The sequence below is a fragment of the Pseudorca crassidens genome, chromosome 6 (genome assembly GCF_039906515.1).
Source record: "Pseudorca crassidens isolate mPseCra1 chromosome 6, mPseCra1.hap1, whole genome shotgun sequence".
NCBI lineage: Eukaryota > Metazoa > Chordata > Mammalia > Artiodactyla > Delphinidae > Pseudorca > Pseudorca crassidens.
In genome coordinates this window covers 6,623,213-6,647,054 of record NC_090301.1, presented here as the reverse complement: position 1 = coordinate 6,647,054, position 23,842 = coordinate 6,623,213, and the positions used below count along the sequence as shown (strand labels likewise).

Here is a 23,842-nt window from a genome sequence, read left to right as displayed (position 1 = left end):
CTGAAACTAACACGCAACCCCAAAATGGGCAGAAGACCTAAACAGACATTTCTCCAAAGAAGATATGCAGATTGCCAACAAATACATGAAAGGATGCTCAACATCGCTAATCATTAGAGAAATGCAAATCAAAACCACAATGAGGTATCACCTCACACTGGTGAGAGTGGCCATCATCACAAAATCTACAAAAAATAAATGCTGGAGAGGGTGTGGAGAAAAGGGAACTCTCCTGCACTCTGATGGGAATGTAAATTGATACAGCCACTATGGAGAACAGCATGGAAGTAACTTAAAAAACTAAAAATAGAGCTACCATATGACCCAGCAATCCCACTACTGGGCATATACCCTGAGAAAACCATAATTCAAAAAGAGACATGTACCACAATGTTCATTGTAGCACTATTTACAATAGCCAGGACATGGAAGCAACCTAAATGTCCATCGACAGATGAATGGGTAAAGAAGATGTGGCACAAATATACAATGGAATATTACTCAGCCATAAAAAGAAATGATATCGAGTTATTTGTAGTGAGGTGCATGGACTTGGAGTCTGTCATACAGAGTGAAGTAAGTCAGAAAGAGAAAAACAAGTACTGTATGCTAACACATATATATGGAATCAAAAAAATGGTTATGATGAACCTAGGGGCAGGACAGGAATAAAGACACAGATGTAGAGAATGGACTTGAGGACACGGGGAGGGGGAAGGGGAAGCTGGGACGAAGTGAGAGAGTGGCATGGACATATATACACTACCAAATGTAAAACAGATAGCTAGTGGGAAGCAGCCGCATACACAGGGAGATCAGCTCGGTGCTTTGCAACCACCTAGAGGGGTGGGATAGGGAGGGTGGGAGGGAGGCTCAAGAGGGAGGAGATATGGGGATATATGTATACATATAGCTGATTCACTTTGTTGTACAGCAGAAACTAATACAACATTGTAAAGCAATTATACTCCAACAAAGATAAAAAAAAATGTGATTCAAGTGATTGTTAAGGAATTCCAGCCAGTTAAACTGTTGTTGCCTATGAAGAGACCTAGTCAAGTTGTACCCTCTTTATCTCTAAAAGTAAACTTCCAGGTACCACTAGCTGACTGACAGCGATTGTCATGTGACATAATCAAACATTAACTTGGTGTACAGTTTGGTTCTTGCGCTGTGTAAGTGGGAGAGGGCAGACCTCCGGCAGGTGACAGTCTTGGTGGCAACGGCAGGGGCACCATGACAGCAGGGTCCCGGGGTCCACGTCCACTCATCCTGGGCCTGCTGCTGTGTGCGCTTGGCCCTGCCCTGACGCAGGGTGGGAAGCTGTTGGTGGTCCCCATAGACGGCAGCCGCTGGCTGAGTTTGGTCGGGATCGTCCAGCAGCTGCAGCACAAGGGACATGACATAGTGGTCCTCGCACCCGACGCCTCCATGTACGTTAAAGAAGGGGCATTTTACACCTTGAAGAGGTATCCCGTGCCATTCCGAAGGGAGGACTTGGAAGTGGCTTTTATGAACCTTGGGCGTAGTGTTTTTGAGAACGACCCTTTTCTGCAGCGCATGGTCAAAATATACAAGAAAATCAAAGATGACTCGGCTCTACTCTTTTCCGCCTGCTCCCATTTACTGCACAACAAGGAGTTGATGTCCTCCCTGGCAGAAGGCAGCTTTGATGCTGTACTGACAGACCCTTTCCTTCCCTGCGGCCCCATCGTGGCCCAGTACCTGGCTGTGCCTGCTGTGTTCTTCTTGAATGGACTGCCGTGCAGCCTGGACTTTCAGGGTACCCAGTGCCCCAACCCACCGTCCTATGTGCCCAGGCCTCTGTCCTTTAACTCAGATCGCATGACCTTCCTGCAGCGGGTGAAGAACATACTCATTGCCTTGTCAGAGAGCTTTCTGTGCAATGTGGTTTATTCCCCGTACGCACCACTTGCCTCGGAAGTCCTTCAGAAAGACGTGACTCTCCAGGACCTTATGAGCTATGCATCTATCTGGCTTCTCAGAAGTGACTTTGTAAATAATTACCCAAGGCCCATCATGCCCAATACAGTTTTTATTGGTGGGATCAACTGCGCTAGCAAAAAGCCACTATCTCAGGTGTGTATTTGAGTGGGAACTTTAGATGCCTGTAGTCTAGCAAGTGCTTTGGGTAGATGAGCTCGCCACAGATGCTGAATGAGCATGCTGAGATAGTCTCAAATGTCCTCTCTCGTTGATATCTCACCAGTCTCCTAGGTCTGAGTTGTAATTTATAGCTGTCTTTGGCATCATCTTCTGGCTTATTTCTTTTATCAGATACTTCAGGAAAGTGTATTTTGGCCACTTTGTTCTGTGTGCTCCAGCAGATAACAATCAATTAGATGCAACACCGTTTAAATGCCATAAACACAGCATGCTGGGTTCAGGGTTCCTTGCAGAGAAAAAATTGTGTTTCGTGCCCTTTGCCTGTGACTGGGTCAAGCTCACGGGAGTCAAGATTGCTGAAATCATTTTTTGATATCTATAGATCCCAGCAGGGAAAATTGCCTTTATGTTCCTGATTAAAGGTCCATTTCTAGATATTCTGATAGGCTGAATCCTGCAGTTCCATTTCCTCTACTAAGCAAATCACCAGATAGCCAGGTTCTGACAATGGGCAGAAAGGTCATGCATCTCTCTTAAATGCTTATATGTTAATTTTTTTCCCCTACACCATGCAGAAAAGTAGCATTCACATCCTCTTCCAAGTCTCAACAGAGGAGATAGAGAATAGCAGGAGAGGCTCCTTCAAAAGGGGGTTTGGGAAGGATTCTTCAAGAAGATGACATTTCAGTGGGCGTGCATTCATTTATTTTTCAAGTATTGGTTGAGAATCTGCTGGTAGCCCAGGCACTTTCCAGGTGCTGAGTCTGGCTCCTACTAAGGGGCTATCATCACCCTTGGAGAGCGATGAATCTTATTTCCAGCGTGCCCCTGACGTGGTTCATATTTTAAATGATCATGTAATTGTCATAGCCAGGAGAAACTCTGGGCAGCGGGAAGAAAACCAGGAGAAATCAAGTGTCAGGTGGATACCTCCACCTCACTGCTGCAAGACAGGGTCTCCATACTCTTGTCTTCCGCCCCTGTAATGTGGAGAGAGATCTGATAATCCCTCAAAGGTCCTATGGCAATAAGATTCTGAGAAATGGCCCGTTGGACACATTTGTGTCTGATGGGGTGGTCTGGTGAAGAAAGAAGGAGGTGGCGTTGATTTTCTGAAAGCAAGATGAGAAAACCTAAGAGTATAGAAAACCATCAATGATTCTCTTTCAGACAGAGGAAAAGGACGGGGTGAAATATCATCAAACCAACGGGCGTATCTCAGGTCAAAGGAAAGAAAGCTAGCCAGCATATCCAAGTGAGATTTTCATTTCATTGCTTTGCGTTAAGTTTGCCATGGATTTTTGGCAAACGGTCTTTATTTATTTAAATGATTTCCTTCTTTATTTTGGATGTTTAATGGGAGAGGCTGAAGAACTTTATCAACTGCCTTTCTTGCTATCATATTTTTATATCATTTATTGATATATTTTTTCCCCTGTAAATTTGTCTAAGTGGTGAATTGTATTGAGTATGTATTGGTTGCTGCCTCGTTTGGTGCAAATAAGCTTAGGTGTGAGAATGTCTCTGTAAGTTGTACCAAATTGTAGCTCTCCTTGTCCTATTTTAAGTGCTTTTAATTTGAAATTCCCCTTTTTTGGATACTAATGTCACCATTCCTGCATTATTTTTGTCTACACTTCTCTAGTGCCTCTTTACTACTCCATTTCATCAACCTTCTTCTTTCTCTTTAAACAACATGGAGCTGATATTCTTAACCTAGTCAGGCAGATTCCTTCAATAGTTGAATTTTTCCTGTTTGTACTTAACAATTGATAGATTTGATTATAATTCTTCCAGTTTATTTTTATTTTGCTTTGTCATCTCCCCTTTTCTTGATTTTTGCTGGTTTGTCACGTTGCTGTTATCTTTTTTCCTTTTTATTAATTAAAGAATGTTACTCTGTGCTTCCCTCCCTCTAGTGGGGACCAACCTACTCCCAATGCTATTGGTAAAGGTCCAGAACTTATCAAGAATAAAGATAAAAATCTTTGGTAATGAGAGTCCATAGAGAAAGCACAGCCTGGTGCTGGGCATACCTTTGGGGTGTCTGAAAGAATAAAGATGATAGAACAGTGTCGCGAGCAAAGGCATGAAACTCAAGAATTCCAAGATGTCACTCCCCTCTCAGGGTGAGAGACCACCTTTACAGACATGTAGGGTTACAGAGATGACATCCATACATCCACATTAATTGTAAGGAAAATAGCCAAACAGAAGATGGGTGAGAACATACTTGAAGATGACGAGGAAAAGAAAGAGTGCCGACCGGGGAAGCCTGCAATGTTTGTAAGTGGCTCTGAATGTATAATGATAAAGCGACATGTTTCCAACATACTAAAGGTTTCACGAGGCTTTCTTGCAAAACAAAAGGCATTTGGGAAGGAAAAATCTAATAAAAGCCTGGAACTGAAAATACTAAACTTGCAGCAAAAGTCAGGATTTTTATATTAAAAGCTTCCTTGGAGTAGGCAAGTCTTTTCGCTTTGGGGAGCCTTATTTTTTTGGAATGGGATAAGAGGTGGGGGGTCGAGGTTCATTTCAGTCATCACATGGCTTCGCTCTTTGCCCATTCCAGAGACTGTGAAATCGGGGCAAGGTTTAGGGGAACTTTTGCCAAGTAGGGGGTAGACCTTACCATTACTGAATCCTGTACTGGCCCAGAATCGACACTGGCCGTGATAACACAAGCTCTGCAGCTTGCCCTTCTGTGTTCTGTAAACGGACTTTCATGGCATTTAAACTCCAGCCAAGTGATATTACCTAACTTTGGGTGTTTATGGCCCTGCACGTTCCTTCTGTGTTAATCACATCCTACGGTGGCTGAGTGGCTGTGGAAGGGTATGGAAGGAGGGGACATTGGCCCTTTCTAGACAAGGTTAAAGTGAGAGTGGGTTTCATGAAGGAGAGGAGGTCCTAGGAAATTTAGGAAATTCAGCATGGTCGGCGGGGAGGATGATACCCACTCCCTGACCTTTCAGATGGGCCCAATGGGAAAGACCAAGACACAGCTGCCAGGAGCCAGGGCCCTAGAACAGGGCCTGAGGCTGGTGGGGGCAGACTAGACAGTGGGATGGGCTGGCAGTAGGGCTGGTCAGTGGCTTTACTGGCGTGCTTGGGATCAAGCTTGGCAGCCGTCTCTGAAAATCGTGTGCTGAGCCCCGTCTGAAGTCTCCTAGCTCACATCCAGGGAAGCCAGCATCCTGGTTTGTCCAGGACTGTTCTGGTTTTAACACTGAAAGTCCCAGGAAGCCCCGCAGTTCTGGGCAAAGCCAACCACATCACGCAGTCTCACTAATGCCCTTGGCACTCTTTGGAGACGTATAAAACCGTCTGGAGACTCTCAAGGAGTTAATTAGATCATTAATAACCAACAGTTGGGGGAAAATTGCCCTACTTATGCCTTGCTCTATCTCCTTTAAGCAGATTCCCACTGCGTATGTGTGTGCCCCTGCGTGTGTGTGCATGCAGGTGTGTGTGCATGTATTTCCTGAAGCCTGGAGCACTCTGGCATTGGCTCTGAAGTTTGGGAACAGATCAGGCTGGGCTAAGATTATTGTTGAGGGCTGAATCTAGGGCCTTCCTTCCTCTCTTCCTGAAACACACCCACCGCTCATCTCCAGGTTCTAACGCTAATGGTTAAAGCTGCTGTTCTTCTCATTGAATCGTTTTGTCGCATCCTTTCAGAGCTTTTGTTTGACATCCGTCTCTAAGTCTATTCCTTATTACTTTAGGGAAGGGCCTTTGCCAGGTCGTAAACTAGGATCTGTATTTACTAGTTGGGATCCCTGCCATCTCTGATTCTCACCCCATACACACAGACATTTTCTAAAATCCTGTCTTCCTGCTTTATTCAAGGGAACCACGGATTGCTCATGTTCTAGTGGTTGTAAGATTCATTGTTAACTGGAAAATCAATCACGGTGTACAGTTCAAATACACCCAAACTCACTTGATTAACAAAATTACTCCTTGGGAATTCCCTGGCGGTCCAGTGGTTAGGACTCTGTGCTTTCACTGCCCAGGGCCTGGGTTCCATCCCTGGTTGGGGGACTAAGGTCCCACAGGCCGCCCGGCACGGCCAAAGAGAAAAAAAATTATTCTTTGATAAAAAAAAGTCGACTTAATGGCAATAGGACGCCGTTGGCAAAGGGAAGGACTTTGAATCAATTCAGCCCCCCCGTTTGGGAATGATGCTGCCTCCCGTGCAGAGGGCAACAAGCTGGTGTAATCTGCAGAGGGCTGAGCATGTGGCCCCCTCTCTGTTCTTCATTCCTCATTCCCTGTGTCGTCTGGCCCAGAAGTTTCTTCAGAAAGTCCCATTGCCTCATTTGAGCTTTGTCCTTAAATAGCCAAGGCCGTAATGCCTGCGGATGGTCCTGGTTGGCTGCCTCCTGAGACAATGGAGCAGCCTTACCTGTGCAGCCGTCCTTGGATGACCATGACGGACGTAGTGATATAAGGAATCAGCTTCTGGGACAGGACGTGAGCACTCTGTGAGGGTCATACGCCGGGTGGGTGAAGATTCTGCCTGCTTCTCCTTCCCACCAGTGGCTTTGGTAGTCAGGGTTTATTCACATGCCCTTGACTTTCTCTGAACTCCACAGAAGGGGCTCAGATCGCTGGGACACGCTTGGCAAGAGTTCCTGTCCCCTGTTTTGTATTTTTCTCACCTAGTTTACTTTTCACAGTACATTAAGGAACCAGCAAAGAAAGATTCAAATAAACTTCCGGATACTCTTCTTGCTAACGCAGGCAAGTTCACTTAAACTCTTAGAAACTCTTCTCCAGGAAAGGCGGGAAAATGCACGGTTGACTGGTTGAATTTCACCACTGAGTTGACGTGAATATGATCTTTAATCATCCCAGTGTGTTTGGCTGCCGTATGGGAAACTGCTGTAGGCTGCAGGGAGGCGAGAGCTGTGAAAGGATGTTTTTGCTACTTGAGGCTTTTTCCTTAATCGTGAGTCTAATCCTTAATGCTGTCTGTAGCTTTCTGCTCTGACTCCATTCATTCTTTCAGTATAAAAGAATATTCTAGAAACCTTGAAAAGTAATACAGGTCTTTACTGTAGATTTTCTTAGACAGGCAATACGGGAGCTTTAGTCCATAGAAAGCTTTCCGAAGTCCTCTTTGGACGGTGTTCCTCTCCTCCAATGTTTCCTTCCCCAGAATCTGCTGAAAGGCTCTCTCCTCTCTCCAGGATGCCCCTTTCCCTCTCCTCCCTCCACCCCGTTGCCTTCAACCCTCTGCTTCAGCCCTGCCCACCCTTAAAGGCCTGCTTATGTCCCAGACTTTCCCAGCTGCCTGAAGCCCTGGGGAAGTGGATCTGGTCTTACCTCCGATCACTTTTCTTTTGGAAACTCGGCACATTACCTGGATTCTGTATCTCAAAGAAGAAACCAAGTGATAACTCTGTAAGCAGGAAGCCTTCCTCCTGTGCGATGGAAGGCAGTTAGGGAGGGAGGGATGCTCTAACACACACTGATGCTTTGTGTCTCTATCACACACACACACACACACACACACACACACACACACACACACACACTCCTTTAATCACATTCTTAAGAGGAAGATACCTGATTCATAGCTGAATGTATGCTGTCGCCAAAGAATATGAGAAAAAAATTTAACTGGAAATTTCTCTTCTGGTCCTAGGAATTTGAAGCCTATGTAAATGCTTCTGGAGAACATGGAATTGTGGTCTTCTCTCTGGGCTCAATGGTCTCAGAGATTCCGGAGCAGAAAGCTACGGAAATTGCTGATGCTTTGGGCAAAATACCTCAGACAGTAAGAAGATTCTACGTGATTTTTTTTAATCTGTCTTCACAAGAGTTCTAACCCCAGGCTTTCAGTACCTAAATTAATTCTATGAGTTGGGCTTTAGGCTTGGGTTTCCCTGCCACTTCCCAATTATTAATCCAAAGCTGTTCTTTTTTTGCAATTTCACCCTCAACTACTCTGTTAAAACATGATCCACTTCACGAGGAGGTCTCTTTCTCTCTAAGTGACTCAAAAGTATATTAGAATTTATTTTTAAAAATAAAATGGGCAGGATAGTGTTTCTTCATATTGCATAAGAATATTACTCCAAAAAGCTCTTGCTTAGAACCCTGGATTTGTTTCTTATATTTCTGCTTTAATAGTTCTATGCCCACTCATTTTGTTAAGTAAACTTTCCCTTGAAGTGCAGAGAAGTGCAAAAATCGTAAGTGTACAGCTTGATGAATGTTCACAAGTTCACAAAGTGAACATACCCGTGGAATCAAGCCTCTGGAACAAGACACAGAATGTTACCCATCCCCAGAAGCCTTCTTAGTCACTATACCTCCCACCCTTGCCAAGGTTATATTCATTCAGAGAGACTCCACTTTCTAGCTACTATAGCAGGTGTCTTGCTTTGTTTTAAAAATCATATTATGTTCCTAAATTTGTTTTGTTTTGTTTTTTTTTTGCTTCTGCAAGGTCCTGTGGCGGTACACTGGGACTCCACCGCCGAATCTTGCGAAGAATACAAAACTTGTCAAGTGGCTGCCCCAAAATGATCTGCTTGGTACGTGGGGAGGATTTGATGTGTAGGTCAAACCAAGGTTAAATTAAGAAAGTGGCTCAGGCAGGGCTATTCTAAAGAATTGTTTAGCTGGAAAATATTATGGCCAATGTATCTCATGTTGCTTTTTACCCAGTAGGACATCTCAACTCACATTTTCTTCTGCACGTTTCTGCAAGGGCCACGTGTGGATGGCACTGGGTCCTGAGAGTGCTTTCAGAACCTAGACGATGTCAGGTTGTGAAACTCAGTGGCTTGACTGCTGGCATCTCTCCCTGTTTTGCTTCTCAGGTCACCCAAAGACTCGGGCCTTTATCACACATTCCGGCTCCCACGGTGTTTATGAAGGAATATGTAATGGTGTTCCGATGGTGATGATGCCCTTGTTTGGTGATCAGATGGACAATGCAAAGCGCATAGAGACCCGAGGGGCCGGAGTAACCTTGGACATCCTGGAAATGAGTTCAAAAGATTTAGAAAATGCCCTGAAAACTGTCATCAGTGACAAAAGGTAAGAGAGAAGCTACCAAGGAATACTACTTATATTTTGGCCATCGCTTCACAGTAAATCTTCAAATGTGAAAACAAATACATCAAGATCTAATTTATAAGCAAGAAGATTTGGGGTTATTATTATTCCTTTTAGAAAAAGATGCTTTAATTCCTAGGGAATTTATCACAGAAGTGATCTTAAATATTATTTCCCCTGGTATACTTAAAACTCCAATTAAAAAAAAAACAATGTCAATATAATAGATGTCTGATCTATAAGTTCCTGCAAAGAGAGAAGTATTCCATTACAAGAAACATAGTGTCCGTAAGATAAAAGCAAACCAGGTGCTTAAAGGTAAAGCTTTTCCGAGCGCTGAAACCTGTGAGAAATTTTGTCCGTGGGGTTTATTAATGTGTGTGTGTGTGTGTGTGTGTGTGTGTGTGTTTGTGTGTGTCATGTGATATGACAAAGGCTTATAATAAAAGCAAAGTCAAGTTTGTTCAAATGTGGCTATGGAAACAATTCAAAAGGCAAAAAGCCACCAGATCAAATTATCTCTGCACGAACTTTATTGTATTGCTACAAGTGATAGGCTGATCAAAACCTTATGAGAAGAAGTGATTGCCAGCAGTGGACTTCATCCAGTGATCAATCATGTATGTGCGTGTGCACATGCATGTGTGTACGGATCTATGACAGTGTCAGGAGCCTTCACCCATACATGCTTCATTTTGAAGGAGGACAGATGTGAAAAGACTGGAGTGTGTTCAGATGGGAGGACACACTACACAGGGGGACACTTTGAAGGAGGACAGATGTGAAAAGACTGGAGTGTGTTCAGATGGGAGGACACACTACACAGGGGGACGCCGAGCCTGGACAAGGAAAATGTGCTAGAAACGATGGTGCTCGCATGTGTGTGATGCCTGTGAATAAAAAGAATTGTCTGCATAACCCCAGGGTAAAGTGCTCACAGTGTCAGTAACAACCTTCCCAGAGCAGTTGCTGTGGTTCTTATCCATCATTCCGACTGGCTCCTGCAGCCCAGCATGTCGGCATCGGGTGATGCTGCTCACATAGCACAATTAAAGCCCAATTTCTTTCCAGATGCTGGAAACTCATTCTTGAGGCTCATATTAGTGATGTAATTTTGACCTTTCATTCAGTGGTATGGACAACTACTTGTAACCTAAAAATGACTTGGTAGAAATTCTCTGGTACATTATCATTAAAAAAAACCAAAAAACACTGATCGGTCAGCTTAAGTTACTAACTAACTTCATCTCTTCATTTCTGAGCCATCTCCGATTGTGAATCTCCATGTTCCCAACACTCTAAGCTGGGACTGGACCTACATAAAATAAAAAAAAGTGGAAAAATTTCCAGCATCAGATTATACAACCAGGCCTTATCAGGTGCTCAATAAATATTGACTGAATGAATGAAAGTCCAAGAAAATCTATTTTATAAGAGAAGATTTATATACAAGGAAGATGTTTAACAATTTATGGCCAAATATTAATAGTACATTATAATAATGTATCCAAATAAAATGATGGACATAGTCAAGAAAATCAATGATCATAACTGCTCCTGAATAACCACCTCACTTTTCAAGTTCTTCTCTCTTTTCTTTCCCTTTGCCTTCTTCTTGTCCTTCTCGTCGTCCTCCTTCTCCTTCCTCTTTTAGTGCATCCGTACTAAGCGTTGAAGTACGTAACCCATTTTGGATTTGGATATTCTGACTCAGCTATCAACACAGTCCAAAATAAACAGGAATCCATTTTTCTTTAACGGGGTGCAAAGACACTGCCTCATGCAAAAGTTAGCACTTGGAGGTTTGATGTTTTGAGAGTTGAGTTGAAAGCATAGCACTGTCTTGGAGATGGCACTTAAAAATGGCTTTTACTTTGGCTAGAAGTGATCGTTTACAATCTCACTGAATGAGAAATCATTAATAATTTCTGAGATGACCTTTTCCTTTATTTCTTTATCTTGTTACCAAAAACGTATGATCAACTGCCTACAAAGATATCACTAAAAAGAAAAGAAGGAAGCAAGTTTCAAATAATTTAAAATTATAGTTTTCTTTCTTCCTTGCTCCCTTCCTTTCTTTCTTTCCTTCTTTCTCTTTCTTTCTTTCTTTTTTTCTTTCCTTCCTTCCTCCCTCCCTCCTTTCTTTCTTTCTTTCATAAAGAATATTTAGTGTGTGTTTTCTTTTCTGGTTACAATAGAAACTGCCAAGTTTGGAAAATCTGGTAGCGTTCCTAACTGGAAGCAAGCATAGAGAGAGGATGGTTCCCTACTGTTGGTGTTCCAGACATTCACATAACTGTCTTTGTGTGTTCAGCTATAAGGAAAACATCATGCGCCTCTCTAGCCTTCACAAGGACCGCCCCATGGAGCCTCTAGACCTGGCTGTATTCTGGGTGGAGTTTGTGATGAGGCACAAGGGGGCGCCACACCTGCGCCCTGCGGCGCATGACCTCACCTGGTACCAGTACTACTCTTTGGATGTGATCGGCTTCCTCCTGGCGGTCGTACTGACGGTCATCTTCGTCACCTTTAAGGGCTGTGCCTTTGCCTTCCGGAAATGCTTCGGGAAAAAAGAGCGAGTGAAGAAATCTCATAAACCCAAGGCACACTGAGAACTGGGTTGGAAACTTGCAAGAAGAGTCACAGGTTAAATTCATGTTGTGCTTATTCGAGAAATACTTTGCCAGAAAATAACACCCCAGAGTGTGTCTGAAAAAATAAAAATGATCTAAACATTAGTCACACATACAGGTAGAGATATTTAAATATCTTTTCTGCTCCCTCCAGTATCTCTAATCTGGACTACACGTGTCATCTTTCAAATCACTTGCAAAGAGGGTTGGATAGGCCCCTCCTTCCACCTGCAGCCCTTTACCTACTCAGAAATGGGGCTTGTTTGGGGGCCGCCGCTCCCCACCACCGCTCCCCCTCACCCCCGGATGAGTTGTAACCTCATCTTCTGGCATCTGTAGGTGGTTGTGATAGATTCCTTCACCAATAATGGCTGGTTCTAAATTATGCTCATGCTTCCCAGATGTCACTTTGTGCATTTAAGTAAGGAAACGTTTATTCCTTGTACTTGATATGATATGAATGAATGGTATAGATTTCTGACTTTGGGGGGAACGAATGATGTATAAAATTGATGGGTGATATGCCTGAGCAGATAGTCATTGCTTGAGCCAAATGGATCTGAGTTTGACAAAAGCCTAAGTTATAGAGACTGGCGAGTATATTTTCTCTGATGTAATAACTAAAAACATATTAATAAATTCGTATAAATTATATTTATTAGGTGGTCTCTTCATGGGTGTTGCATTTATTTATTGTTAAACTACATGTTCTAACTACAAAAGTAATGCATGATTCTGACAGAAAATTTGAAAACTATAGAGGTGTACACACACAAGGAAATTAAATTCACCGTTAACCATGTTCCCTGCAAGTAACCACAGTTAGTAAACATTTTGGCAAATGTATATAGTTATAAAATATTGCAAAGATACCACATATATCTAGTGTTTTCTAACATTCTTCCTTCACTTCACCCTATTGTGAATGTTCTCTCCAGGTCTTTGTATAATATTTAATGTGTTTTAAGTGGCCAAGGAATATTCTATTGCATGAATATACCAGGATTTATCTAACCACTACTTCCTGGTGTATTCACTTTTATTTTCTTTGAGAAAAAAGACTTCACCGAATATCCTAGTAGCTAAGTCTTTGTACATATTCATGACTATTTCCATGGGAAAGTGCCTTACAACGAATTAATGGTTGTCTGTTTCGGTTCCTTTTTTTTTTTTTTTGTGGTACGCGGGCCTCTCACTGCTGTGGCCTCTCCCGTTGCGGAGCAACGGGCTCCAGACGCGCAGGCCCAGCGGCCATGGCTCACCGGCCCAGCCGCTCCGCGGCATGTGGGATCTTCCCGAACCGGGGCACGAACCCACGTCCCCTGCATTGGCAGGCGGACTCTCAACCACTGCGCCACCAGGGAAGCCCCATGTTCCGAGTTTTTAGACCCTCTTGTTTACAAGTAAGAGAACCCAACTTGGGATATCTTAAGCAAAAAAAGAGGTCATTTTGTAAGGAGACGTGCTTCCTAAGGGTGAGAGGCTCACGGCCAAGCCTCCAGAGGAGCTGAGCTGAGTGGAGCCTCTCTGGCCCCCTCCCGTCCCTGCATGCTCTGGGCGCCGGCTTTAGGGCTCCCTCTCCTCTCGGCCTTCCCTGCTCCTCATTCCCGGGAACCGTCATCCCCAAGACCCCACAGGGGACTGACGGCATTCTTTCTTGCGCAGAGTTCCGAATTCCTGTTAGAAAGAACCTGATTGGCCCAGCTGGATCACGTGCCCACTCCTTGTCCAATCAGGAGTGGTGGGGGAGGGATTATAGATGGAAAAACGCGGCCGCCAGGACCCCGTAACTGTGACTCTGTGGGTCAGGGAAGCGGGAGCCTTGTGAGCCGGTAAGGTGCCCCCAAATGTGTTCACTGTATACATACTCTATTTCCATTTTTTCCACTTTCTTACAGGCCCTTCCATGCACTTAAGCTCACAGGTTTCTACAAATACCGTGTTTTCTTTTTTTCGGGTTGGTTCCCATAGAAGCAGATGTGGGAAGCTCAGTTGAGTGACAGCACTAAGAGTGGCTGAGTTTATGAGTGCATTGTATGTGAGTCCTATATTACTGTCATACTCAGAAAAAAACTATTTTCATTTGGAAAACCAAGCAGAACCCACTTCATTCTCCTGGATCGCATCCTCTTAGCATCCTCTCTAGATAACGTGTTTGGGGCACCTCACTTTTGGCCACGGCTTACACTCACCATATATGTAATAATAATAGAAAAGGACCCCTTCCTCCACCCCTTCTGATAGCCATGTTCTTCACAATGTCACATTGCAGCTCTTCCTATCAAGAGGGAAATCTATATCCCCACCCCTTGAGGCCGGACTGGCCTGTGACCTCCCTTGGCTGTTAGAAGGTGGCAGAGGTGAAAGGTACAGTTCAAGTCTAGGCCCTGAGACGCCTTGGTGTGTCTGCCCGTTCTCCTGGAAACCTGCCCAGATGCTCTGAGAACAACCTGGGCCAGCCCTGTTGCATGATGGGAGACATGGTTCCTGATCACCCTAGTCACTTCAGCCAATAGGAAGCCAACTGCTAGGCATGTGTGTGAGGCCATCTTAGACTAGCCAACCCTCATCTAACCCACTGGCTACCACAGAGGCATGAGTGACTCCAGTTATGCTTGACTGGACACAGCCCAGATCAACGGAACCACCTGGCTGACCCATAGCCTTGTGAACAATAATAAACTGTTGTTTTCAGTCATTCAATCTTGAGGTAGTTTGTTACACAGCAACGGCTAACTGACACATTCACTTCTGGCTCTGAGTCCACAATCTTTCATGTGTTGTGTCTTCAGACTCTCAGAGGGCAATGATGTGTCCTACCCACCTCTGTATCCACCACAACATGGAGAGCCAAGCTTAGCTGCATGGTGCAGGCACACAGTCAGAGTCTGTGGGATGGAATTGCAGCCATTTCACGGAGTAATCTTTGAGGCAGAAAAGAAGGCCCAGAAGGGAGTGGGAGGTAGGGCCACGGGGACTGTGAAAGAAGGGGCATGTTATAACTGCCTTCTGGTGTCTGTTCCATCATGGTTTACATGTCTCCAAAGGGCAGACTGAGGAAAAATGCGTGAATTTTGCGAGGATGAGTGTTTGGCAGTACATAGAGGAAGCTCGTTTTCTAACCACCGGGATTCAGTGAAGTAGAAATGGGCTACTGAGGGTCATGAGCTCTGGGGTATGAGAGGTGACAAGCAGAGGCTGAGGAGCTCCCTCTTGGCAGTGTGGGCAATGGGAAATTAAGTGGGAATTTTAATTAAGCAGTCTTAGACCTAGGTGGCTCTGGGTCTTGATCTGTTGTCCTGTAATGCCTAGAAATTCATTATTTTGTTGCTCAGACTGTTGATCGGGACTGTCTCTCACAGCTACAACTGACAGAAAAATCCTTTGAGCCCCACTTTTGGTTCAGGGAAACAGTGTCACTGCCCTGTCTTTCTTTGAAATTCTTTATCTTCAGGAGGAAAAAGGATCTGGGAGCTTTTATCCCTCAGTGTTGACATCTGTGTTGATGTTTGTCAGCCCTTAAGAAGTTGCTGATGTCGAGAGAGCCCCTTGAGAGGAGCGATGAGACCTGCCGAGGGGGATCTCTCATAAATCATTAGTTTTCAGTGTCCAGAAGAGAGGGAGAAAAGGCCCTTCCTAACCAAGTGTAGCTATCGATCACTGTGTGGCAAATTACCTAAATGTAGTGGCTGTCAGTAGGGCCACACTGCTCCATCCCGCAAGCTGTCCAGTCCTTGGGGAAGAGAAATCCTCTTCTCAGGACCTCTCTGTCACCCCCATCTCCTCCAGCTGCCCAGATCACACCTCCCCACCCTGGGCTCCTATCACTACATCCCCAGGGGACTTGGCTGTGAATCCCCCCCTCTATTTCCTTTCCCCAAACAGGCCACCATACCTCACCCCACATATGGGTGACAGAAATGTTGATTAACAAAATAATGTGGGTTTTTTAAATCCCAGCGCCCTGTGCACTCCTCAAAGCCCTGGGTTCAGAGCTCAGGGAGACAGTTGGATCTGAGAGTTCCAAGGGTCTGGGACCCAATGGTGATGATTCTAGTGAAACCCTCCCACCCTGTCAGGGGACCTGTTCCCTGTCTGAGTTACGACTGAGGAGCCCGAAGGTCTCACTCCTTTGTCAACCCAACCTGCCATTGTCCACGTTACCATTGATGTGTATCAGGCAGAGAATGGAGCTTTTTCTTGTGGTGTATTTTTGTTCCATCCAGGAGAGAACTCTGAGAAAAGGTCAGTGTTTAGGTCCCAGACTTGTTCCTTAAAGGATTCCCAGGAGGAAGGGAACACAGGATGGTGAAGGGCCCTGGGATGGAGTTTGAGGAACTTGGGACAGGAGGAAAAAGGATCTGGGAGCTTTTATCCCTCAGTGTTGATGTCTGTGTTGGTGTTTGTCAGCCCTTGAGAAGCTGCCGATGTTGAGAGAGCCCCTTGAGAGGAGCGATGAGACCTGCCGAGAGGCGTTTCTCATTAATCGTTAGTTTTCAGTGTCCAGAAAAGAGGGAGGAAAGGCCCTTCCTAACCAAGTGTAGCTATCGATCACTGTGTGACAAATTACCTAAAGGTAGTGGCTTAAAATGACACCTGTTTATTATGCCACAGTTTGCGTGGTCAGGAGTCTAGGCTTAGCTTAGCGGGGTCATTTATTTAGGGTTTCACAGGCTGCACTCAAGATGTTGTCTGGGCTGCGTCCTTTCTGGAGCTTGGTCCTCTTCCAAGCTCATGTGGCTGTTGGCAGAATCCAGTTCCTTGTAGTTGTAAGACTGAGGCCCTCAGTTCCTTGTGACATGGCCCCCTCCATAGGCAGTTTATATCACCACTGTTTACTTTTCAAGGCCAGCATGAGAATCTCTCTCCAGTCTGCTAAGATGTAGTCTTATATGACATAATGTAATCATGGCGGTGATCGCATCATGGGAGGTTCCCATTGCTTTTGCCATATTCTATTGGCTAGAATATGGGTCTAACCAAGTCATGGGTTCCTCCCACACTCTAGGGAAGGGGGTTATGCAGGGTGTGACTCGTGGGGGGTCGTCTTATGGTGGGATGACACACCATGTATTTTACAAATCTTATTATCTCAAAAGAGCTTGAGGAAGAGATTGGCAGAAGCATCAACAGAGTCAAATGAGGACGTGTCAGAGGAGACAGAGGACCTGGAACCTCTGGAACCAGACGACAGTGGTAAGAAAGCCACCCCCTCCCTGCACTCCGGCCTCATTTTGGCCACTAACTCCTGGAGGGCAAGTCTTGGTCAAGATCTCAGTTTCTCCATCTGTACAGTGGATAGGAAGGTCCCTGCCCAATCATGCCCCAGGCAGAGCTAGAGCTGTGCAGGTATCAGGGAGACCAGATCACAAGGAACAAGCCCTGTAATGGTCATCTCAGCATCACACCTGTGCCACCTTTGTCTCAGGTACCTTCCAACAAGTCACAAACCTCCTCAACATCATGGCCAGCGAGTCAACCAAAACGGACGCTGCTGGGGCAGGTCCTGACATGCGGAAGATGCTGGCCTCAGTGATCATCCGGGAGAGGGCCGCCACTGAGCCCTCTGTGGTGATGGGCGCTCTCATCCGCTGCCTGCAGGTGCCAGAGGTAGGACCTCCTCTCCCTCAGCCGTTCCTCTGAGCCTGGCCACCTGTTTGCATGTCCATCCACTGCTCAGCACACATTTACTGATTGTTGTGGATGTAGGCTAGGTTCTGGGGTACAGACAATGACCAGACTATGAGGGTCTCAGCCCTTGAGGCCCAAGTGGGGCCTGGGCCACTCACAGGTGTTCAAAGCTCCTCAGTATTCTGACACAGTGGGTTTGGGAGTCACCGTTCTAGAGCAGGTGACCTGAGTTGCAAAGATGTTGAGCAGGGGTGAAGCAGGTAGATGTGGGGGAACAGAGACACACCAGATGCAGGGTGCAGGGGTGCTTGGCCAGTGGGCAGGCTGTTTACTGGGGCAGAGGCTGGGGTAGAGGATGCTGATGGGGGTGATGGAAAATGTAACCAAGATCATGGTGGGCTTTGTATGACAGGGTAGAGTTTGGACCAGAGCATCGGTATCCCCTGAGGACTTGTTAAAACTTCAGATTTCTGGGGCCCATCGTGAGAGTTTCTGATTCAGTAGGTACGGGGTGAAGCCCAAGAATCAGCATGTCTAGCAAGGTCCCAGGTGACACTGTTGCTGGTCTGGGGACCACACTTGGAGAGCTGTTGAATTTTAGACTATTCTTGAGCATTTGAGAGTGGGTAGCAGAGCAGGTCCTTATAGGAATTCTTAATAGCAAGTTTTATTTTATAGAAAGAAGATACGTAGCAGCCTTGAGGGAGGTCGGGGTCCAGGAGCATAGGCAAAGAATTTGCAAAAGTCTTTTTAAACATAGGTTTTATTATTATTCAGGTATAGTGAGACCAACAGCTCAGGAGATGATTGCCCTTGAAAAGATGGTCTGTTACTCACAGATCCCAAGAGGCAGGGGCACGCCATGCCATGCAGGCCCACAAGGAAGAACCAGAGTCAGGCAGGAGGCAGAGGGAGCAAGGGGGAAATGTACGCAGGAGCGTTTATTGTGGCTTCTGTAGGGGAAGATCCGGCGAGGCAGGATGAGCAGACGTCGGATTGGCTAGTGTGGATAATTTCAGTGAGGTCTGGGGTGTAGGGGCCGCCCTGAGTCGTCTGGTGCCTGGCCCTGGGGTGATTAGAGCAGGTGTATAGTGGTCCAGAGCGTGAGAGCCTGATAGGAGAGGTGGCCAGTACGTGGAGCCTGGATGGCTTGCTTGTATTTGACAAGCTTGCTCGTGAGTGGGTGAGCTGTTTGCCATCTCTAGCAGTTGACTAACCCTGGGCAGTCTCTCCAGGGCCCACAAGGCCCCAAGAAGTCAAAGCATCAGGAAATACAGAAAATTTTAAAAACCATGGTTAATACCCAGGCCATGATAAATGATCAGTGGCAATAAACAGATGATAAACAAGTAGGCATATTTTGTAACTTGACCTGTGTTCGAGATTTTAGTTATTCTTTAATTAGTGAAGGAACCAGTAAGATGTTAAAATCTGTTAAAATGACAATTTTACTTATAGAGATTTACATTCTTTACCAGACAAAATTTCTTTGCATTGTCACGAACAGGAATCATTTTCAGCGTCAGTTTCCTAAAACTTACCTTCTATCTCCGTGGAGACGTAGCATAGCCTAGACTATCACAGGTGATCAAAGGCACACACTCCCACAGGCCGGATGATCCTGCAGGGGCAGCCAGACAGCACCAAGCCTGCCTCTGGGAAGCCACCCATGCCTGTTTTATGCCACTTTCCAAGTCTTTGACAATTTTTCTCTTGCGCCCGTAAATATTCTCCAAAGATTAATTTCGATCGCAGAAATTAGGCTGGGCGTATTATAATTTGCCTGGCTGTTTACATATCTGCAGCAACAGTGTTAACTACACATCTAGGCTTCCTTGAGTTTGCCTTGAAAATCTAGAGCGTGAATTCTCAACGGGGTGATACTGCTCCAAAGCAGGTAAAATTGGTTCTTGCAGCAGTGGGGGCGGGGGTTGGCGTGTGCGAAGGGTATTTTAGTTTTTGATGTACAAAGCACAGATATGTATACTCAGCTATATTATATCTTTGTGGCATTACAGTTTCATGGTGGGGGGCAATTAGGAAAAAACGCTTAAGAAGGCTCCTTAGGGGACAATAAAAAAGAAAAAAAATGAAGAGGTTGAGAAAACAAGGGCCATCGGACTAGGCAGCGAAGGCCACACGGTTCTCTTCGGTCCAGGAGTTTTCATGAGGAATCTCTCACTGGAGTTTACAAGCCCCTATTACTTGCTATATCGAGACTGGGAAAGAAAGGCCAAGACTCTCTGTACTGGATGTCATTCATAGAACATATAAATTTCATCGACTTCCTCTTCTCTTGAGGTCCCCAAATTTGCTAAGGTCTTGACTGTTGGTAAGTGACCTCCTTACCAGCCAGGGTAGGGGGCCATCTTCCCAGAGCGTTTTGCAGGTAACAGTCCCCGTGGAGAGGAGTCCGCCCTTGTGACAAGAGCTATCTAAGAAGCAAAATAGATGATGTCCCCTTGGACTTGCAAGAGGGTCAGTGCCAAATCTGTGGAGGACCCTGTGTGCTGACCATTTGACACCTGCCTAGCTGAGTATGCTGGGCTGAAAACAGTGAGGAGAGGACAGATTTGCAGGCCACACTGACAGGGCCAGTTGGATGAGCCTGATGGGAGGAAGGGAGCGGGTGGCGTGAGAGATGGCGGAATCGGGGTCAGAGTCTTAGGCAGTTTCAGGATGGTGGGATCATCGACCAGATGAGGCAATGATAATTCTGCATCCAAATTCAATGTGTGGATGTTCCCCCCGCCACCAAATAATTCTCTGACACCAGCTAGGTGTGCTACAATTTAACTCAATTCTGACACTGTCTACCTGGAGATAGTGTCAGATCCCAGAGGTTAAGGGCTCAGTCCCATAAGACGACCCCACCCCCGCCCCTGCTTCAGATGCCGATCGTAAGTTTGGCCAACTGGCTATGGTTTGGAGGTTCCCATGACCTCCTCCTTGGGTTCAATTAATTTATGAGAGTGGCTCACAGAACTCAGAGAAACATTTTACCTGCTAGATACTAGTTTATTTTAACGGGATATAACTCAGGACCAACCAGATGGAAGAGACATATGGGGTGAGGGTTTGGGAAAGGGCGCGAAGTTTCCAGGGCCTCTCTGGGCACGCCACTCCCGCCAAATCTCTGTTTGTTCACCAGTCTAGAATCTCTCCGAACCTTGCCCTTTTGGGTTTTTATGGAGGCTTCATTATCTAGGCATGGTTGATGAAATCACTGGCCATTGGCGATCGATTCCACTTCCAAAGCCTCTCTCTTCTCCCCGGAGGTCAAGTGGGTGGGAATGAAAGTTCCAATCCTCTAATCAGATGATTGGTTCTCCTGCCAACCAGTCCCCATCCTTAGGTGTGGACCGAAAATCATCTCAGTATAACAAAAGACACCTTTGTCACTCTCATCACTTAGGAAATTCCAAAGATTTTAGGGGCTCTGTGCCAGAAACTGGATGAAGACCAAACATAAATTTCTTATAAATCATAATCTCGCACTGTTTGGGAGGAGGACCCATAGGAGGGAGGACGTGTGACTTCGTGTGCTCTGGCGGGGCCGGGTCCATCACAGCCTCTACTGCCCCGTCCAGGACCTTCCCACCCGCCATACTCGTTCCCCAGATTTCCACTCAGGGCAAAGTCAACATCTACAGCGTCCTGCAGGAGGTTCCCCAGCAGCAGGGGGAGCTGGAGGAGTGCTGCGTCCAGAGGCTGGTCACCATCGCCTCCAAGGAGATGAGGGAGATGCTGCAGGTAGTAGAGCCCTGCCTCCCACCGACCCAGGGGCTGGGCCTTGGTAGGTGCGGCCTGGGATGCCCGAGGCCCTTGTCCGGTTACCTCTTGGGGCAGGAGTACGCTGAGCAAGCCCAAGGGAGCCCAGCAGGGCTGGAGCAGGTGGTGACGCCACACATCCCTCTCCCGTCCCCTGGAGGTGGAGGGCTACGTGAGGGCAGAGGTGGCCAGCGACACCTTGGTGGCCCTGTCCCGAAACCACTTCAGCCTGGTTGTCTATGAGCTACAGCACTGCCTCAGACCCCTCAACCTCGCCGAAGAATTTGTCATCGTCACCCTGGCGAAGCTGGCCAATGGCAATGGTAGGGCCCGTGGGGCCTCAGCCCCAGTATCTGACCCCTTTAAGACCATCCCGTGTTCCTGCCGGGCCTCTGCCCTTGTCTCTGCCCCCACCCCCTTGCATTTCTTATTACCTTTCTCTGGCATTCCTCCTTTTCATCTCTGTGTGTCTCTCTGTCCCTCTCAGCCGCCAAGATTCTCTCTCTGTGTTTCCGCCTCTCATTTCTGTGTCTTTATTCCTGTCATCCCTTCTCTTCGAAATCTCTCTCTCCTCTCTCCCTCTCTGGCCCCGTTCTCTCACTTTCTGCTTCCCTCCCTCCCTTTCCATTCCACGAACATGTGCTGAGTGCTTGCTCCGTGCAGGCCTTGGGGTGGGTGCTGGGCCACAGGTGAGTAAGACACCGTGAACCAGTAAACAAGAAAACAGATAATCATAATATGAGATGGCAGTTATGAAGAGGACAGCCAGGGGGCTTTTTGAGATCAGGATGAGGGCAAGAGGACCTCATCTCTGTGAGGCCCTCATGAAGGTGGCGATGCTTCAACTGTGACCGGAAGACTCAGATGATGATTATCTGTGTGAAGAAGTAGATGAGGGAGCCATCCTGCACCGAATGTGCAAAGGCCCTGTGGCAGGAGAAAGCTTGGTTTCTCTGAAGAACTGAGAGGTCACTATGCCCGGAGCTAGAGAGAGGGGGGTGATGGGTGCAAAATGAGCTTGGAGAGTTAGGCAGGGCCTAGTGGGCGTGGCGAAGAGTCTGGACTCTATTTAAAGGCACTAGGAAGCTATTGAGGGATTTTAAGCTGCAGAGTTGCCTGATGAAACTTCCAGGAAGCCCATTCTTTTTTTTTTTTTCTGGTACACGGGACTGTCATTGCTATGGCCTCTCCCGTTGCGGAGCACAGGCTCTGGACGCGCAGGCTCAGCGGCCATGGCTCACGGCCCAGCCGCTCCAGGGCATGTGGGATCTTCCCGGATCAGGGCATGAACCCGCGTCCCCTGCATCGGCAGGCGGACTCTCAACCACTGCGCCACCTGGGAAGCCCCCCAGGAAGCCCACTCATGCTGTGGTGTGGACGGAGAGGGGGTGGGGGGTGTGTAACTGTGAGGTGTCTGTGGCTCAGGCTGGGACTCATTCGGCAAGTGGAGGACAGACGTGAGTAGTAGATGGGGTTCTGGTCAGCGGACTTGCCGATGGAGTGTGTGTGAGAGACAAAGGACCAGGAGGACCCAAGAATGACACTCAGGTTTCAGGTTTGAACAGGTGCATGTATAGTGTGTTCATTTCCTGAGACCGGAAGCACTGGGGGAGAGAGAACTTAGGGTTCAGATGAATTTCTTTTGCGTGGATTGAGTTTGCATCCCTTGAGAGATGTCCAGGTGGAGAGGTCATCAAGGTCATTAAGCGGGAAGCAGAGTGCAGAGGGCAGGGGGCCTCGAGTGTACGTGGTGTCCAGAGTTGTTGTCATCAAGGGGGTGAAAGTACAGGGAGGAGAGAAGAGGGCCAGCACCTAGCCCTGAGGAACCCCGGACCCAAGGAGGCTCAGGGGGGACTGAACCGGAAGATCTAGGAGCAAACTGAGGGCAGTGTGGTGTCGTGGAGCCTGCGAGAAGGAGAAGGACTCAGGAAGGGCCCAGGGGCCAGTCGTGGCCCATCCTCCTGGGGCACCTGGGAAGATGAGGCTGGAGGCGGTGGCTTCCTGGGGATGGAGGCTGGTCGAGAGGGGGGCAGGCGAGGGATGGGGGCAGAGGCAGGGAAGGCAGGCGGGGAAAGAAATGAGATCGTGGCTGGAGGGGCTCTGGGGGCAGGGCGGGCGGGGCCTGTGTGTGGGCTGATGCCAGAGCCAGGAGAGGGGCAGAAATGGGGTCCAGCAGGCGAGGGATCTGAAAGGGGAGCTAGTGGGAGCGGGGCTGGAGGCGAGTGTGGTCTGTCACCGCTCCTCTTTCTCTTTCCCCTTCCCACTGCAGTTTCCCTTCTTTCTCTGCTTTCTCCTGATGCCTGTTGCCTTTTCACTTTCTCACTCACAGCCTCTGGTTCTTCATCCCAGAACGTCTGTGGGACACCCAGAGGGGTCAGAGGCTGGAAGAGCCCACAATCTGCCTCCTCTCCCCCTTCCCTGCCTCCCTCTCCTCCCCCCTCCTCCCCCCTCCTCTGCCCTCCTCTCCCTCCTCCCCCTCCTCCTCCCCCTCCTCCCCCTCCTCCCTCTCCTCCCTCCTCCTCCTCCTCCCCCTCCTCCTCCCTCCCTCCCCCTCCCCCTCCCCCTCCTCCCCCTTTTCCTCCTCCCTCTCCTCCCTCCTC

General features: G+C 47.2%; 2 protein-coding genes across 2 annotated transcripts in view; both read left to right on the top strand.

The window, feature by feature from the left end:
• Window positions 1-1,190: 1,190 nt before the first annotated feature.
• Window positions 1,191-12,494, top strand: LOC137226078 (UDP-glucuronosyltransferase 1A1-like). The gene is made up of 5 exons (XM_067740163.1): window positions 1,191-2,100; window positions 7,787-7,918; window positions 8,594-8,681; window positions 8,970-9,189; window positions 11,522-12,494. Exons 1-5 carry the CDS (start codon window positions 1,237-1,239, stop codon window positions 11,817-11,819), a joined length of 1,602 nt encoding a protein of 533 aa, XP_067596264.1. The 5' UTR covers window positions 1,191-1,236; the 3' UTR covers window positions 11,820-12,494.
• Window positions 12,495-16,748: 4,254 nt separating this feature from the next.
• MROH2A (maestro heat like repeat family member 2A) overlaps window positions 16,749-23,842 on the top strand; it is a 34,410-nt gene continuing 27,316 nt past the window's right edge. Inside the window, 5 exon segments of the mRNA XM_067739929.1 lie at window positions 16,749-16,754; window positions 16,940-17,036; window positions 17,269-17,450; window positions 21,093-21,224; window positions 21,403-21,565. Coding sequence (XP_067596030.1) covers window positions 16,749-16,754; window positions 16,940-17,036; window positions 17,269-17,450; window positions 21,093-21,224; window positions 21,403-21,565 — 580 coding nt within the window.

What these genes read in the sequence shown, in the direction of transcription:
- LOC137226078 (XM_067740163.1), top strand. Translation starts at nt 1,237, where the DNA reads ATGACAGCAGGGTCCCGGGGTCCACGTCCACTCATCCTGGGCCTGCTG. An exon ending in TGGGCAAAATACCTCAGACA is followed by an intron (nt 7,919 to 8,593) that starts GTAAGAAGATTC and finishes TGCTTCTGCAAG; the next exon opens with GTCCTGTGGCGGTACACTGG. An exon ending in ACTGTCATCAGTGACAAAAG is followed by an intron (nt 9,190 to 11,521) that starts GTAAGAGAGAAG and finishes TTGTGTGTTCAG; the next exon opens with CTATAAGGAAAACATCATGC.